Source organism: Centruroides vittatus, unplaced genomic scaffold, assembly GCF_030686945.1.
Source record: "Centruroides vittatus isolate TY-2023 unplaced genomic scaffold, ASM3068694v2 scaffold_435, whole genome shotgun sequence".
Lineage (NCBI taxonomy): Eukaryota > Metazoa > Arthropoda > Arachnida > Scorpiones > Buthidae > Centruroides > Centruroides vittatus.
The window spans coordinates 4,881,736-4,900,276 of record NW_027122708.1 but is presented as its reverse complement, the minus strand read 5'-3'; the positions used below and the strand labels follow the sequence as shown (position 1 = coordinate 4,900,276).

The window sequence follows — 18,541 nt, the reverse complement described above, 5'->3', positions numbered from 1 at the left end:
TAATTCTCTATAAAATGTGTTTTTGTTATGTATTTTGGAGTGTCTAGAATGAATTAATTGGATTTACATTGATTCATATGGAAATAACTGCCTTGGTTTTCGTTGGTTTTGGATTTCACAGATTGTTTTTGGACAGATTATAGACGAAAACCAGGGTATCACTGTATATTGCATTAAAAATTCTCATAAATCATTGAATTTCTCCTAAAATTAATATTTTTACAGAAAATACTGTTGGTTCAAATGTATTAATATAAAAATATTTTCTGTAAATGATAAATCAAAATTCAAGAATAACTGAAAAACATTGTATAATTTTTCTTAAATAACAAGAAATATTTTTTAGAATCTTTTATAAATTTTATGATAAATTTATATTTTATAAACTCAGATAAAATACAACTGCAAAGTACTCTTTTTCTACATAATTTTGAAACACCTTTGTTTTTCAATGTATAAATTTTAGAAATAAATGCAATTAATTGTGAAACAACTTACTACACTCTTATTTATATTAATAAAAGTGATAAACACAAAACAATGCCAAATTAGTATTAATTAATAAATATATACATACTGTCTTTTTGATATTAGGGTTAATGTTACCTTAGGTCACAAAATGGTAGTGGTGGGATTTTTTCCCTACGTTGGAGACCGCTGCGGGGAAAAATTTTTTCCCTAGAGTCGTGACGTCGACGCCGTTGAGAATTTTTCCCCGTTCGGTTACAACCCTGAGTTTGACGCTGCCGACTATCCTGTAACCTCAAAACAGCGACCGTCGTGTGTGTAAATTTGCGACGGTAGAGGGAGCTTTTTCGTGACGTCGTGCGAGAGTAATATCGGCGGGGAATTCGTAGTGGTGTTACGAACGAATATGCAAATGCTCGATCTGTGACGTGATTTCCGTTAATTTCAATGCAATTTTATGCAAATCGACTAGTTTTCAGTCGGAATCGTTTACCGCAGTGTTGCGACGAATTGCGTATTGGAATAATTGCTGTGTTTTTTTTTCTGGTTACGATATTTCATTTTTATTCCTCCCCACCTCCCCGTGTTTAGTTTATTGCCAATTGTTCGATAATGAGTAGTATTGTCGATTTGAGTTGCAACGCCGAATTTTGGTCAAGATGCACCACCCGTGATTTCTACAAGTTAATGGAAGACGACTTTTTGGAGGCAGGTTTGCCTCCCCATATCGATAACGCATTGAAATTTGCTGTAAAATTAAGTTTACAGCCGACCGAGTCCGTTTGCATTCATTGCCTTTTTATATGCAAATTATACTATCGGAGTAGTAGAGAAAGCTGTTTATTGCGACGTAGTAAGTGCGGAACGAAGACTACTGCCTTTGAAGGAACAATTAAAAGTAAATTTGGCCACATTTGCTGGGGTTGCATTCTGACGTTTATATGGCACTATCTGTGTCTGGAATATACGGCGAGGACCTCGGCGATTGCGGCGGGCATATTAAGAAAAACGGGAGTCGATTGGTTAAATCTCATACAGTTTGTAATGCTTATAGCTGTGAGTAATTTGACATCGTTTAAAATAGGATGGCCGAATAAAACGGCGGAAATTGACGAGACCGTATTATGTAAAAGAAAGTACGAGAAAGGGCGTATATTAAAAAGTATGTTCGGAAAGGAAAAAAAGATAGGAAAAAGCAGGCAACCACCATCGAAACGTGAGTAAAAAAATCCTTTTTTTTTATTTTTTATTTCGGTTAACATCCGCGGAGTCTGCAGAGAAAATCAAGATGGCGGCCGGAATCGCGGCCATCTTGAATCGAGGGAAAGCTTTTTTCCCCGCAGCGGTCTCCAACGTAGAGAAAAAATCCCACCGCCGCCATTTTGTGACCTAAGGTAACATTAACCATATTTTAAGAACAAAATTTAATGGATACCTTGATGAGTTTTAAATAGTTCTTAATTGAATTTTGCACATACGTGATGATTTTTGAAGAAAATTTATAAAATTTTGAAATTCAAGTGAAATCAATGTGATGTATAAAAGATAGAAAAAAAACATTAAAGAAATATTAGAAAACATATGTTTTTATAATATTTCTTTAATGTTTCCTTTCTAAAAGACAGTACATATACAGTATATTTGTTAACTAACTTATTTATATTATATTTTATAAACAAGTACATAATATAAATAATTAATTCTGATTTCTGTTATACATCAATAATAGTTACTCAGAATTTGCTATTAATAATAGTTATATTTGCATTGATTTTTGTTATTTTTTCCCTTTATAACATTATAAAAAATTCATTTATGAACTACAAATAAAAACAAGTAAACAAATCTATGAAATAAGTAACTTACTTACAATATACTAATAATAAAACAAAGTTGAAAAAACTACAAATTTAAAAACTGCTAAAAAAAAATTTAAAGTTTGTCTGTATTTATTTGTAGCTAGTTATTTCATTAACATGCTGTAAATAAGAATTTATTGTTTTGGCTATACTCTGTAGTTATTGTAAATTTTTGCAATGTTAAAAAAAAAATTTAGTTGGTAGACTAATAGAGTACTTTTTAAATTTAAAAAATTTACTATTTTTTTGAATTATTCCTTGAAAACAATAACTGTCATAAAAATATATCCTAAATATGTTTAGTACTAAATTATACAATGTTACTGGTTTTAATGCTTAGTTTTATTTTGATTTTTTACTCTGTACCAATAACTTATGAATGCTTTTATAAAAAAGTTACCTTAGGCATTTGTGGATGGCTGAAATCTTTATCTACAATAACTCCATGAACCAAAGTTGTATCATCTAATTTTCCACCTTCTTTTCCTTCTACTTTAATTAATTCAAAATCTACATCTCTACGCTCCAAATCTGCAACGGCCATGACTGCTTTTACTGCAATTTCAGCAAATTGACGAAGACAACGGTTTACACTTAAAATAGGAAAAAAGTTAACATTTAACAAAACATATTAAGATTACATTAGAGCATTGTTTATCCGAAAGCTGATCAACTGAAACGTCAGTTAACCAAAAGCGTTCCAGTTGGACTGTGTCGTGCTGAATCGAACGTTTTTGATACTAGATTAACTTCCAAAATATAATTTTTTTGTTTTTATATTTTTCAATATATTTATTTTGTTTGTACAAAATAAAGAAATAATTTTTAACGATACAATAGCCACGATTATTATTATAAAAATTTATGTTAGGCTTAACATTGACGAAAATTCAACGCATAGCGACACGCAACAGAGAAAAATTTCAACATGAGATAGGTTAATATATTTTTTCGTACATAATCAATTATCCGAACAACCCCAGTCCCCAATTGATTCAAATAAATGACGCTCTACTGTATTTATTAAATTATTTGTTTTATAAGTTCGTATTTATAACACACACACACACACACACACAATATATATATATATAATATGGGGTGTCCAAAAAAGATCATTATTATTATATAAATTCACAAGACAAAAATGAAGCAGTCTACTGAAAAGAAGATTGTGGTAAAAGAAAGCATAGCTCAAAAAGATTTTTAATGTAAATGATTATAATCGTGTTAGCAGCTTGCAGATTTAAAAATGGTGACAATATAGGAAAAAGTGAAATGTTGTGGTTAGCTGAAACAAAATTGCTATAACTATGCAAAGAAAATATTGCAGGAAATACAGAAAGACATCACCAAATGTCCCTTCAGTTTACTCTTGAATGCAAAAGTTTTAAGAAAATTATTCAGCACTCGAAATGTTATAGTCACCCACTGAGATTAGATGAATCTTTGAGTGCTGAATTTCTTTAAATTTCTCCAATTGTATCCAAAAATAAATTGAAGGGATATTCGGTGATATCTTTCTGAACTTCATGTAATACTTTCTTGGCACAAGGTGATTTTGTTTTAACTAACCACAATACACATTGTACCTTTTCCTGTCACCATTTTTAATTCTGCAAGCCATTAGCATTGTTATAAATATTTATATTAATAAAAAACTTTTTGAGCTATTCTTTCTTTTACTGCAAACTGCATTTCAATAAAATGCTATATTTTTGCCTTGTGAATTTGTATAATAAAGATCTTTTGTGGACACCCTATATTATATTCCAAATTGAACATATTTATCTATAAACCTAATTAATTTTAGATTTTGAAAATCATATCAATTTTATATATCAACATGATTTAATATATATGTATTATAATTTAGATAACTAAATATTTTAAAAGTGAAGTATTTGATAAAATAATTTAATAAATTATTGGGCTGTTCAGAAAATTCGTAGTGATTTTTGATAGTTGACAGTTGAGACACTGATTGACACAAAAATTATTAGAATTGTATATGAATATTATGAAAAATAACCTCGAGACATGTCCATTACAAAAACCATTAAGATTATTCAAATATTATTTAATTTGTCTTGTTGTGAAAATAAATGTGAACAATGCACATTTTTGACACTTGTTTCTTTTCTTCTATTGTAAAGGCAAAAATGCTGTACAAACAGCAAAAGAAATATGGGATGTTTATGGTGGGAGTGCTGTAGCAGAATCAACTGTTTGAAAGTAGTTGCTAAATTTAAAGTGAGTAATTTCAGCCTTAAAGATGCTCCCACAATTAAATATTTTAAAATCTTTATGAATCAAGAGAAGTCTGCCGCTAGGTCTACCAAATTTTGAAGATTTCACAGTTGGACTTTCCACTATGATGTATTTTCTTCCAAGTTTATCTTTAAACTCCATTGAAAGAGGGAGTTTCCATAATTCTACAATTCCCATAATTTGTGCATTAGCTTGTACATTATTCCATTTTGGATAATAAAGTTTTGTCTTTAAACCTTACATATGTAAGGTGTAAAGACAATGGAACATGGAAGACATGGAATATTCCATGGTAAAATAGTAATTGAATAATCTGAAGTTATTCTCAATTAAGAACTAGTGATGGGGCAATTAATTGGAATTGTAAAAAAAAATTTATACTTACATTTTAGAACCAAGTGTAGTCATTGCTGTTTCAATCAAAGGTTCTAAATTATTTAAGTCAACAGTAAAACTGTCACTGATTTTTTCTAAGTGATCCATAGCAAATCTTGCAGCCATTTCAAAACCATCTGCTATTCTAATTGGATGAATGCCCCTATCCAATAACTGCTCAGCCTGCTCTAACAAGGCACCTGCAAGTACTGAATTAAACACACAGATTTATATATATATCAATTTTTAAAATAAATATTTATAAAAAATGTTTTATTTCAATCAGAAAAATTATTCGTGAAAATTGTAGTTTTTAAAAAATGTATTCATTAATAAAAGAAAATTTGTGATGAATATTCAAATATATATATATACACATCTGAAGAGGTGCAGAGTATGTCCAATTGAACAAATTAGGCACAGAGAAAATTTTCAGTAAAAAACAATAATGAGATTACAGCAATAGCCATAAAAATGTTAGCCAAAATACTACACCATTTTTTTATTGTAAGTCTACAAACTCTTATTCATCGAAGTTAAGGCAGTCATAATATAAATTACCAATTAGAGCATAACAGGGATAGAAACAAAAATTTTAAAGTCAATTAACAGCACAAACATCTTCCATAGATTTACTATAGGAAGGTGGAGTTTCCCAGGATTATTTATATGAATGAAATTGTCAGCTTTAATTAAAAGAAAATAGCTACTCATTCCCTGCATAGAAAATTTCCAAATTAATAAACTGCATTTTAAAAATCTTTCCTAAAATGTCTCAATTAAGTATCTAAATAGAAGTTTAGTATTATTTTATAAACATATTTTTCTTTATTTTTGATAGTTTTTGTAGATATACAAGGGCAGTTTTTTCAACTTCCAATGGTCCATAAAAGAAAGACAAGTGTAAGTAACAAAATAAATTTATGAGCTAAAGTTAGGTACAAACATGGTTACTTTTCAGCATAATCACTGTGAATATTGAGACATTTGTCTATCTGTGGATGCACTTTGAAATCCCCTCTTCATAGAATGTTGCTGCCAGTGATTGAGGTGGGCCTTAACATTGTTTTGGAGATCGTCATTAGACTCAAACCTCTGTCCTGATAGCCAACTTTTCAGTTCAGGAAAGAGGTGGAAGTCTTCACACATTAAAGCTGTCGCCTTTCAAACTTCCACCTAGCTTGAAACTTTTTAAACACCCAGTGTACAGCCCTGATTTAGTGCTGAGTGACTTCTTTTCATTCTTTAGTAAACAAAGATGCAATAGATGCAATTATAGACACATTTAGTTTAAACAATACCAGAGTAAGTATGAACTATATGCTAATATAGAAAATATTTTGTTTTTAATAAATATTGTTAGGTATATTTATTAATTGCTTTTGACATTGACTTCTTACTTGAAACAGATGGATTTTTATTGTTTTCTTACTCTGTTTATTGGGCATTTGTAATTTTCTAAAAATAAATCAATTTTTCTCTCTTGACAATATAATAAATTTAAAAGTACCAAAAATAAAATAAAAATTATAGTTTTAGGAAAAAAGAATCACATTGAAACCACTGAGATTTGAAATACCAACCTCATGATTATGAAACCAGCGAGCCCCCACCAAGCCACTGGCCATTCTACAAATGACTGAAATTCTAAAGGTTTTAAGTGATCTGCAATTTTCAACCTCAATTGTCTTCTTTAATTTTAGTATTGCACCTTACTGATTGGCATACGTCAGTTCTTGGGAATGCACTATAATCTCACCGAGTTTGATCAAAATCAGCAACCCCAATGTCATACCATCCCCTTGTTAGATTTAGAATAAATAATTTAATTTAATTTAATTTAATAATTCTGTATTTTAAAACAATATAGCTTCTTCTGCAAATTAGAATATAGAAAACAAAGGCATAATTCTGTCATGTAATTTGAATATTGTATTTTAAATTTAATTGTAAAAAACTAGTACAGTGGAACCTGGTTAACTTGAATTAGTTGAAGAAAAAAAATTCAAACTTTGAGTTAAAAAGTTTCAATTTATAGAGGTTTGGCTAAAAACCAAGATCTGTGCATTAGTTTACTGGTGACCCATCAACTATCCATATGATATTTCCATGGGTCTTATTACATAGAATCAGCATGTCAATGTAAACTTCTTGGTGTTTCCAGAAACTCCAAAATGCTTAACTGAATGGTTAAATAAGCTACCAAGAAATGTTTTCCCAATGGTTGATTCAATCACTCCTAAGTGTTTAGTATGGATTTTTTTAAATTGTGGTATTTTGTGCCTAGAATCAATCTGTTTTTTATTTTCACAAACATACCATTCTTTACAACTCATATTTTTAAAATTTTGCAGCAAAGGTTAAAATTTTTACATGCAATTGAACTATAATTGATTTTTTTTAAAATAATTTTATTGAAAGTCCATTTTTTATTATATCTGCCAGGTGGAAAAAATCTATCAGCAATCAAATAAAAAAAAGTTTGAAAAAAGCAATTTGAATGGCAGTTACAAAGCTAGGTCACAAATGCTGTCCGGAAGCCACCCACTCCACCCACTGTCACAAGACATGATTTTTATTTTCAGTCATACATGGTTTCTGCACTTTATAGAAAGTTTCTGATTAGCTTATTTAATAGATGAGCACTGATTAATTATTTTATTTAAATTAAAATTACAGAGTGTTTATAAAAATTCTATATCAAAATCCCATTAGAGTTAAACAGTTTGATGAATATAAGTTATATGTCAAATATTATTTCTTCTAGACAATGACTCATCACACAACAAATGATTTGAACTAGAACATAAAGCCTATTTTCTATAACTACACACAATGAATATTCCAAGTAAACCAATGAATATGGGAATAATTACTGCTTTCAAATAACACTAATGAAAAAAAATTTCATGCAGCATTACCTAGATAAAATAAAAATAAAAAAAAAATCCAATTGTTCTTAAATGATAAATTTGTACAATGCTTTCAGAATAAATAATAGTGTCTGAAAAATGCCAAGCAATGCAACTAAGGCAGTTGCCCTCACACAACATGCACAGTTAGGTTAAATGCTATTTTAATTATTATTAAATTGTATTTGAATTTAAAATAATAAATTTCAAGTCCCCTACAAAGTCACACAAAAAATTTCAGTCCCAAGCTGTAACTTTAGACATGTCTAACTATTATAATACTTCTTACAAATTCTGAATAAATGTACTTTTAACTAATTATTTATTAATGAGCAATTTTTAATTCTGAACTACAGTAAGTGAAAATCACTATTGTCAGGAGTATATTTTCTAAAAGAATCAAAAATTTTAAATTTAGTTTTATTGTTTGTAATCTTCTTCCAAATTTTAAACTAGTTCATTAAAATTTAAATACCATCTAATACATTTAAAGAAAATATAATACATACCAACTACACCTGTAGTGCCATCTCCTATTTCATCATCCTGTGATTGAGATAGCTGTACCATCAGTTTAGCTATCTGATGTTCAACATCCATCATTTTCAAAATTGTAGCGCCATCATTAGTAACTGTTACGTCACCATCACACGAAACCATCATTTTATCAAGACCTAAAAAAATGTTCATGATGTAAAAAATAATTTAAATGACTAACCATAAAATGATCAATGTAATCATAAATTTTCATTATTTTTGTAATTATTTTTAATCAATAAATACTTCATTCAAGACAGGTTTTTCCCTGCTACAGGGGAAAATACATAAATTAAAGTTGTCAATAATTAAAACAAATATTCAATTTCTATAAAAAATTAAATATTTTGTATATAAATATTTTAGTACAAATTTTTAACTTATTATGAAAACCTATATTAGTAGAATTCTTGATTAATAAACTACCATCACAAAAAACCAATAATGGTAAAAAAAAATCATGTCAACAAATGTTTTTCTCCATATTAAGGCACTTAACATTCTAAATCCAAACAAGAGAAGGAATTTTTTTTTACAATTTCTGTTGGTTTTTGATTTTTGTGATGATAGTTTATTGCAATTTAACCAGTTCTTACTAGTTGTTATTTGTAAACTTGATTAATATCAAATCTTTCTCTCATTGATTGCAAGACCGACATTCTTTTAAAATGTGATGGATATTAAAGTTGTTATTTTTACACAACCTATTCCATTGAAATTGTAAATATTTAAAATAATCCTCAACAATTTATAAAGCAATTCCATATAATTCTAGTATATTGTGAACATTACTTAGCCAGGTTTTGGCATAAGATTTCTTCTGTTACCAGTAACATTGATATTCCAAAATTGTTACAATAATCTGGTCAAATACATCTACTGTTCTCATATACCATACTTTTGCAGAATGACCAGCATGCTGCATGAAAACAAGGGAGACCAGCATGCCGGTTAAACCGGGACTAAAAATATAAAATTAATCAGATCTAACAAAACTAGTTGTTAATTAAAAGTTAAAGAAAACATTCTTCAGAGTACAATAAAATAACATTGTAATTTGACTGACTTAAAATCAGGAAGAGCATCTTTGTTTACAAGACAATAAAACAATGACTTATTGACATTTGTACTAGTAGCAGTCAGTCAGTGTGGGCTACTCTGACCATCTATCCTGACCTTAAAAATAACACTTTCCTCTCAAATTTTACCCAATGTTAATCTGTGTAAGCTGAGATAATTTATAACTAGTTTCTTAAATTTAATGTGTTTATTTTTGCATTTTTGAATCAAATAACAATAAAATGCACATAAAAAACACTTTCAGGATCCCAGGAATATTTTACATTGTTAGAAAGAAGACAAAATGAAGAAATTAAATATACAGTGGGTGATCGGTTAACGAACAGTTCAGATACCGAACACTTCACAGAACACACAGAAAAAGATGCAACATAAAATAGTGAATACTGATTGGTCTTCCCTTGTCTCCAGGTGACAATTCAAAACTTTTTGGAGCTCTGGAGATGACATCAATGCTCAACCTGATACAGATCGGATAGTATTCCTCCGAGTTTTGAAACTATCCCTTGTAATTCCAGCTTTTTGTTTACCTTTCTGACAAATAATTTTTAGTCTTCAGCTATTCGTTAACAGTTTAATACCAAATTTCATCCAGGCCTTGCATTTAAATAAGTTTTGTGTGCTAGTTGATTTCTGTTTTCTGAATTTTTGTAAGTGCTTTTCTGAACTTATTATTTAAAAATGAAACTGATAATATTATGGAGCATAAAAAGAGTAGAATGTCAAGAACTGTGCTCACTGTAGAAACCAAGCAAGATATAATAGCCAAGGTAGAGAGTGGGCAGAAGATGTCTGATGTTGCTAGGTAGAATGGCTTGAACAGGTCTACAGTAAGGATAATCTTAACTATAAAAGATATATCAAGAAGTCTCAAGCAGCTAAAGATCTTTTGAGAAAGTGGGAGAATGTCAGAACAACGGACATCCAAACCAGAATGAAGTTAATAGGCTTGGAGATCTCTACAATTACAATGCTATTAATTACTTCTGAAAATTCCTGAAAAAGAGAGAAAAGCAATCGAAATTGAACAGATTCTTTAACCCCCACAAATGGAAAAAGCATCTAATAAAAATGCAAGACTGTGTATATATGTATTTTTATTATTACATATATACTTTCTTACTAAATTTTGTTTATATTTTTTATTTTTTGGAAGTCTCCAGAACAAATTAATCAAATTCCCATAAAAACCTATGGTAAATCGATAGTTGGTTAACAAACAATTCGGATAGCGAACAAAGTCTTGGAACAGATTGTGTTCGTTTACCAATCACCCACTGTATAATTGTAGTTTTTGATGTAATGCTGACAGTTTTACAGTTTAAGAATAAAAACTTGTCTGTTTCTTTTAATGCACCCTCTAAAGCAGTGTTCCGCAGCCCACAGAAGTGTGCCATCACAAGGTGAAAGGTGTGATGTGAACTTTTACATATTCCATTAATTTCAAGTTTTATTTATATATTTTTATCACAGTTGCTATGTTTCTAATGCTTGTATTTCATTCTCTGCCACAGCACTGATGAAATAAGATGATTTTTATTTATTCTTTATTACAAGCCATGCATTTTTATGTATTCTAAGAAATTAAATGTAAAATAAATTTGCTCACAGATGTTGATGTCTGTTTAATAATAATAATAGGCTAGTGACACTACATAATTCTATTAATAGTACCATATTATACATTTTTGAGAGGAAAAACATTTTGGTGTGCCATGTTGAGTCATGGGTGTGTCACAAGTAGAAAAAGGTTGCGGAACACTGCTCTAGAGGGACATATAACTTCACTTAAACTGGTATGCCAGCTTTTACCATACAGAAATATCTGATTTCATGGTCTCCCTGGATAGACCATAGCATGCTGGTCATTCCGCAAAAATATGGTAAAACTTAATAATGTGCCATCAACCTTGGACACTGAAGCAATAAGGTTCATTTTGTTTACTTGTTGTAAATTTAAATCTTAGGTGTTTTTTTATTTTGTTAATGTATATATTTTCTTAAAGTTGTTTTAAATTCTTATAATTGTTGTATTCTGGAAATGCTTGATGGTAAAATTAATATTTGAACACTTTCATCTTCGATGCTGAGTGACTGAGGGTTACCTAGTGCATTATCTATTATCAATAAAACCTTAAATGGTAACCCTTCTTTCTCCAAATATTTCTTCACTTCAGGAATGAAACATCAATAAACCATTCAATGAATAATACAGACATGTCCCATGCTCTGGAATTGCGCTGCCATAAGACCATAAGACAGGCAGATATATTTTAGTTTTGTTTTTGAGTAGAAGGATAACAACACTTATGATTAGTGCTTCATGTCTTCTCTTAGGCTTAGAACTCATTTTAGAAGTTATTTAAAAAACTTGCTTGAATGAAAATATTTTAAATTCAATTGAAAAAACCCACCATTATTTGATTCAAGAATTTGAGGAAAACTTAATAAAATTATGCACCACATGCAAAAGTCCACAAATCTTGCAGTCAAAGTAAGTTTTGACAAGTTTACAAGTGAAACCCATACGATACTTGTGTATCATGGATATAGTGGTCTCACTGTAGTATACAGGGTTCCTACTCAAATTTTTGTTTTGAATTCCCTGATTTTCCCTGACCAACTTTGTCCAAATTCCCCGACCCTCACATTTCTTACGGTGTGAAATATCGACATAATATAACAGCATTTTATTTACCGAGAACATCGAGTATATCTATCCTTCTTTTTGCCTAGTTGTATGTTTCAAAGACTGCCACATTAAAAAAATACAGTATGCATACATCCTGTAGAAAAATGTATGATAGAATCCACAACTTCAATGTAATGAAAAAATAAGCAATTTACAAATGAAACATGAGCTTTTTATTTTATCATCATTTATCAATATTATTTGTATGTAAATCTGATAAATACAAGATAGCATAAAATCAACAAACAGTATTCTTTGATATACAAATAGTACTGTACTGTACTTAAAATAAACTCTTGACTTAGAAACACAATTTTAAAATCTTTCAACAAAAAGAGTAACCTTTTTTAAACAGCAACATAATTTTAACAAAAAGTTAAATTTAAAAATTTTCAAATAAAGCATTTTTTCCCTCATAAAAAAATCAATCATGTAAAAAAAGAAATAGTTTTCTTTTGTCAACAACATTATTTCAAAGTGGCGTAAAAATAGATTGTATATAAAGAGGGATAGGTGTAAGTTTTTACTATAGCTTCTCTAACAAATCCACTACATCTAGCAAAAAATTAGCTGAATTGGCAACTCATTAAAAGAAAAAAAATGTTTCATTGCCACCATTTTGATTTTGGTTTCAGTGTAAAGGCCAGAGTATTTTTTTTATGCGGTGAATAGGGCCCGCATAAAAAAAGTCTCATGTAGAAAATAACTCAAAATCGTAGGAAATAACTAGGAATTGCTTTTTTAACTCCTTGGGCCTTTTTCTGCAATCCCTAATGGGGGAAAAAATCCTCTAAAAATTTTATTTTTTATATTAATTATTTCCACTTAAGTACAAATCTAACATTTAAAAAATTTGCTGGGAAATAATTCCTGCGAAATAAACACCCCCCCAAAAAGTGGTTTTACAGAAAAACTACATAAAAAGTTAAAAGTAATGGTTAAAAAATACTTTTATTTTATAAATATAGCTGCAGGAAGTGTTATTCTTTCATTTAACAAGGCGTGAAATTTCACACCTGCAGTCTACATTTAACACAATATTTCTGATTTTTATGCTATTAAAATGGGAGGGGACAGAAAAAAAGGCAAGAGAAAAAAATTTTACTGAATAAAAAAATGAAAAAACTTGCTGATGTCATAGAAAACATCCAATAGAGTTTTTAAAAAGTTTACAGAAGTCAATTATGTTCCAATTTGATTGAAATTTTGATATACCGCACAAAAACAGGTTTGAGTGTACAGAAATAAACATCAAACGAAATTACAATCATATGTTAATAAAATATAGAAGTTCAGCGCATAGAATCGTAACTACAAATCTTTTTCTTTTGCAACATAACTATAAAAATTGTTTTGTTGTTGTTTCGCACAAAAGATAATCAAATTTATTTTAATTTTTTAGTAATTTAATTAATTTTTTAAAAATTTACCAGCTTTTTAAATTTATAATTAATTATAAGCGAGTTAACATTGGTTAAACTATTGGATTACCTAGTTGATTTTCAAAACAATAACTACAGTATATCTATTACAAGTATGATGCCTAAATTTGCCAAAATCAGTGGATATTTGTTACCCAACATCATTTCTGTTAAACTAATTATTAAACTATGTATCAAAGTTGTGGAAATTAACGGGAGAGGGGGGGAAAAATACGCTTGCAGTACAGTTCTTTTCAAGGAAAGTCGTTACAACAAATGTAAAAAACTACTAGTTGGCACCAGCATTTTACTGTAAATGTCGAATAGCTATTTATAATTTTTTATGTTCTATAGTAATGTTTTAAATGTAAAAAACAATTAAATTACGGATTTTTACAAATCTATTTAGCTATTTTGAAGTGAACAATCTAATAAATTACGATTTCAAGTTTCAAAAGTTTGTAAACTAATTTTTAATTAGTTATTTTTTATTCTAATTAACAAATTTATCTTTTTATAATCGCTGAATTATTAAAATTAAAAATTAAACACTATTACATAATAGTAGTTTATCCTGTTATTAATCCACAACTGTAAAATTATATGGCAGGGGTGGGCAAACAAGAGTTCAGTGGGAGCCGCAATGTAGGTTTCGCAAAATGCATGGGAGCTGCAGTTCTGTACTGTCATGGTGGATAGTATGGTAAGGTGCGCGATTTTATTATATAATATAAAACAAATATTGAATTTTTTTAATAAACATATTTTCACAAAATTATAAAAATAAAATTGTAAAAATATTAATAAAAAACAGAAGTTAACACTTTCAGCAAGAGCCGCATGTAACTCAAAAAGAGCCGCATTTGCCCATGCCTGTTATATGGCTTCAGAATGGTGAAAGAGCCATTTCATATTCAAAACGGATTCTAGTATATTTTCTTATTAAAGATTGCAGCATTATTTCTTGCCGCCTGCAGATTGCTACGCTTGGTCAGCCATATTCAGCAAACGAAATCAACAAGGCAGTTAAGGAGACAAATTTGCTGACTTTTTGACAATTTTTGATAAATTCCCTGACCTTCCATGACTTTTTCCAAAACTAATGAAAATCCCTGACTTTCCAGGTGTGTAGGAACCCTGAGTATATATACTACACTGTACACTGTAGTTAAAGCACTATATATTATAGGCCAAGTGTAGACCAGCCTAAGTGTTGATACTAGAATCATCCTTAAAATTTTAAATTTAAATTGTAATTGTCAACATATTTCATTTGTAATTTCAAAATTTGTTAGAGTTGGGCCATTAAATTAATTAGCTTTGTAAATTTCAATATTAATTCCTAATATCAAGAAAATGAATACTGGCTAATATCAGATATCAATAAAGATATTAGCAAGTATTCAGTTTTTCAACTTTTATATTGGAAAATATATCGATCAATTATTCATTATTATTAAACACCACTATTTTATATCAAAAGAATTTACTTAAATAGCAAAAAATTATTAATTAAAACTTTAATAATTTTTATTAATAACTGATTTATAAATAGAAATAGAAAAATGCACAATTTAGGTGCAAAAAAAGTGCATGTCAAAAAGTGCTCAGAGGTAAGAGGAAACGAGGAACTAATCTCCTCCAACTGATTGTAAAGTTAATAAAGAATCATCCTGTGATACTTTAGAAAAGTCCCTCGCACAAATTTTGGAAAGGGGTGTACCTTAACTTCTTAACCTGTTAATTTTTTTATGAAAAATTACATCATTATTAGTTATTTCATTATAAAATAGTAAAAGAGAAATATTTACCTTTAGGACCAAGGGATGTTCTAAGTGTTCCTGCAACACTTCGACCAGCCAAAATATGGGACTACAATACAAAAAGATAGTATTAAAAATTTAAAAAAAAAAATAAAAACATTCAAAATAATTCTTTGATTTTACAAACACTTAAAATTCGTCAATTGATTCTCTATGCAAAAATATTTATTTTCTCTACATTTTTGGAAATCCATGTAAAGCTATTGAAACTGTAAAACAATTTATTAAACTAATTAGCATTCTGTAAAGTAGACATTATGCAGAGCATAAGTGAATGCAGGAACTACTACTTTAATGAATATTCAAATAACACTTTAATCTTTTTTTGTAAAGTTTTCTTTTTCTTCTTACCTTTCTCTTTTCCTTTTTATTAGTGATGGGACAATACCAAAATTTCTCCAGATTCTGCTGAAAATGCCCAATCCTAATATGATTCTTTTGAATACTTTCTAAAGTTTATTTTTCTTTAGAAAACTTAATGATTAAATTATGAGCATGGTACATTTATTAATTATTAAACATCAAACTTGAGAATAGAAAACGACTAGGAAATCCAGAATCAATTTTTCAAAAGAAATCCAAAAATTCTCCATTTATATGTGGATATGCATGCTTTTATTGTGTACTACAAATTTGAAATCTTATTTCAAATAAAGTTAATATTGCAACGCTACCTCCAAAGAATCACAACTAATTAATTAATTCCCTTTTACTCAAAGAACTATCCCATCATGTCACTTAGGGTCACCATCTTTGGAAACTGTTTTGTTGGTGACACGATGTCCAAGGGAGGAGAAAGGTAAATGAGAAGATACACTTCTTTTCTTATGCTTCTCGCAATCAGTTTGCCCAAGCCTTGTAAATGCTTTAATTCCATCATATTTACACTAAATGAGGTTTGACAAATGATGCAACAAGCCAAACAAATATCATCATAAGTTACCCAAGTTCTGAATTCATTCACTTAAGCCAGGTTTTCCTAAATATACAATTGCACAAACTTTTTTGAAGAAGGAAGAATCAAACAAATGCCTAGACTTGGAAAATTGATTTTTAAAACTCAAAATGGCAGTAAATTTAGTGCAAGTAATTATTTTTATGGTTAATGTTACCTATGGTTCCAAGATGGTGGCTCATCTCTGATTCCAGCAAATAGAAGAAGGGAAACAGTGGGGACGCACGTTCTAACCTAACCTAACCTATTCTAATAAATTACCATAATTATTACCAACAAAATTATTAGAATAGGTTAAGTTAGGTTAGAACATGCATCCCCAATTTTCTTGCTGGAATCAGACGAGCTGCCATCTTGGAACCATAGGTAACATTACCTATTTTTACTTAGAATCGCACAAATTGCATTTGTTATGATTCACATTATCATCTGTGAATCATGACAAAAACACTTTTGATTTAGCTTCAAGTATTTAAACAGATGTTTTCACCTCTTTTCATAGGTCTGTGTCAGGTTTGACAAGATCTGAACTAAAACAGTTGAAATCTTGTTAAACCTGACATAGACCTATGACCTATGAAAAGGGGTCCAAAAGGTTTGATTAAAAAATTAAAGTATTGCTGAAAAAAATATTTAAGGTGTTGTTCAAACATTTTATCATTATAAATAAACATACAGTAATACCTTGGTGTTTTTTGTTTCAAGAAAAATTTGTCTTGGTTTTCGTCGATTGCCTCAAATTTTATCAGCGTGCTCAAGTGACCTTGCTGCTAATTTTGCAAAAACAAAGGGCAACCCACATGTTTTCCAGTGTAGTGTGGCATTATTTCTTGTGTGAGCATTATCCTGTGATGACTCACCATTGGTCAATGGTTCTGTTCCCTGAACACTGGGAGTTTGGTCGTGGGTTCACGCTTAGCCAGGGTGGGCTGGCAATGTGAAATTTTCTGGGTTTTCTCCACGTCTGTAACACCTGACTAGGGGCCAGTTACCCTTAAACGGATTTCCCGAAAGGCATTATTCCCCTTAACACAACCATCATAAATGCATACAACTACTATTACATGACAATTACGTAACACTTTACCATGGGGCAATACAGGCTAGAAGCTCATGTCAAACTAGCTTCTACAAGACAAGCCTGTCTAGTGTGTCTAGCCGAACAATTCCATTGCTTTCATCTTAATGCTAATTATCTTATCTTTAATCTTAATGCTTTTATCTTTATGCTAATTAGTCTTTTATGTTAATTTCTTATTGCTTTTAGTATTTAACACTATATTAATTCTCTATAAAATGTGTTTTTGGTATGTATTTTGGAATGTCTAGAATGAATTAATTGGATTTACATTGATTCATATGGAAATAACTGCCTTGGTTTTCGTCAGTTTCGGATTTTGCCAATTGTTTTCAAACAGATTATTGATGAAAACCGAGGTATCACTGTACTAAATATTAAAAATAATTTTATGTAATATTTTTTCAATTAAAATATAATTTTGTTTATATTTTAAATGACAAATATTTTTGTCGACCACCAGCTTTGATTTGAAATTGCTGATGGCAACCCTAATGTTACCCTAAATCCCTAAAATGGAGACAGTATTGACTGAGTGCAATCTCCCATCACTCTGACTACATGAAAAAAAAGTCCAATGCAACAGACATCATCTTGTGTATGAGGCATCACATGCTCTCTGCTTTATTGACGTGAAAGCTTCCGATAAACTAATACTTAATTATTATTATACAGTAGAGCATCGATTATCCGACTTATCGGTTAACCAACCGCGTTCTAGTCGGCAAATTCAAATGTCCGCTAGTGATGTGGCGCTACAATATTTGGTTGTCTTGGCTACTTTAATATTATTTTTGTTAAATTTTTGCATGTTTTAGCTGGCAGCACTGGCTCGACCGTGAAAGGGAGGCTAGTGTTTAAACCAGGCCTAATACACTATACTAATAATGTATTTTTTCATACTTTTCGGTTATCCAACTTTTCAGTTATCCAACCAACCCCAGTCCCCAATTGAGTCGGATAATCAATGCTCTACTGTAATAATTTTGAAAACTTTTTATCTTTGACTGAAACAAATAATTAATTTTCTTGTTGAATGTGGAAGAATCATTTTAAATATCAGAAATTGT

General features: G+C 29.7%; 1 protein-coding gene across 1 annotated transcript in view; it reads right to left on the bottom strand.

The window, feature by feature from the left end:
* CCT5 (chaperonin containing TCP1 subunit 5) overlaps positions 1 to 18,541 on the bottom strand; it is a 39,782-nt gene that overhangs the window by 13,419 nt on the left and 7,822 nt on the right. Inside the window, exons 2-5 of the mRNA XM_067287152.1 lie at positions 15,427 to 15,487; positions 8,395 to 8,559; positions 4,984 to 5,182; positions 2,728 to 2,920 (exon numbers count right to left, since the gene is read on the bottom strand). Coding sequence (XP_067143253.1) covers positions 2,728 to 2,920; positions 4,984 to 5,182; positions 8,395 to 8,559; positions 15,427 to 15,487 — 618 coding nt within the window. The remainder of the gene's footprint in view (positions 1 to 2,727; positions 2,921 to 4,983; positions 5,183 to 8,394; positions 8,560 to 15,426; positions 15,488 to 18,541) is intronic.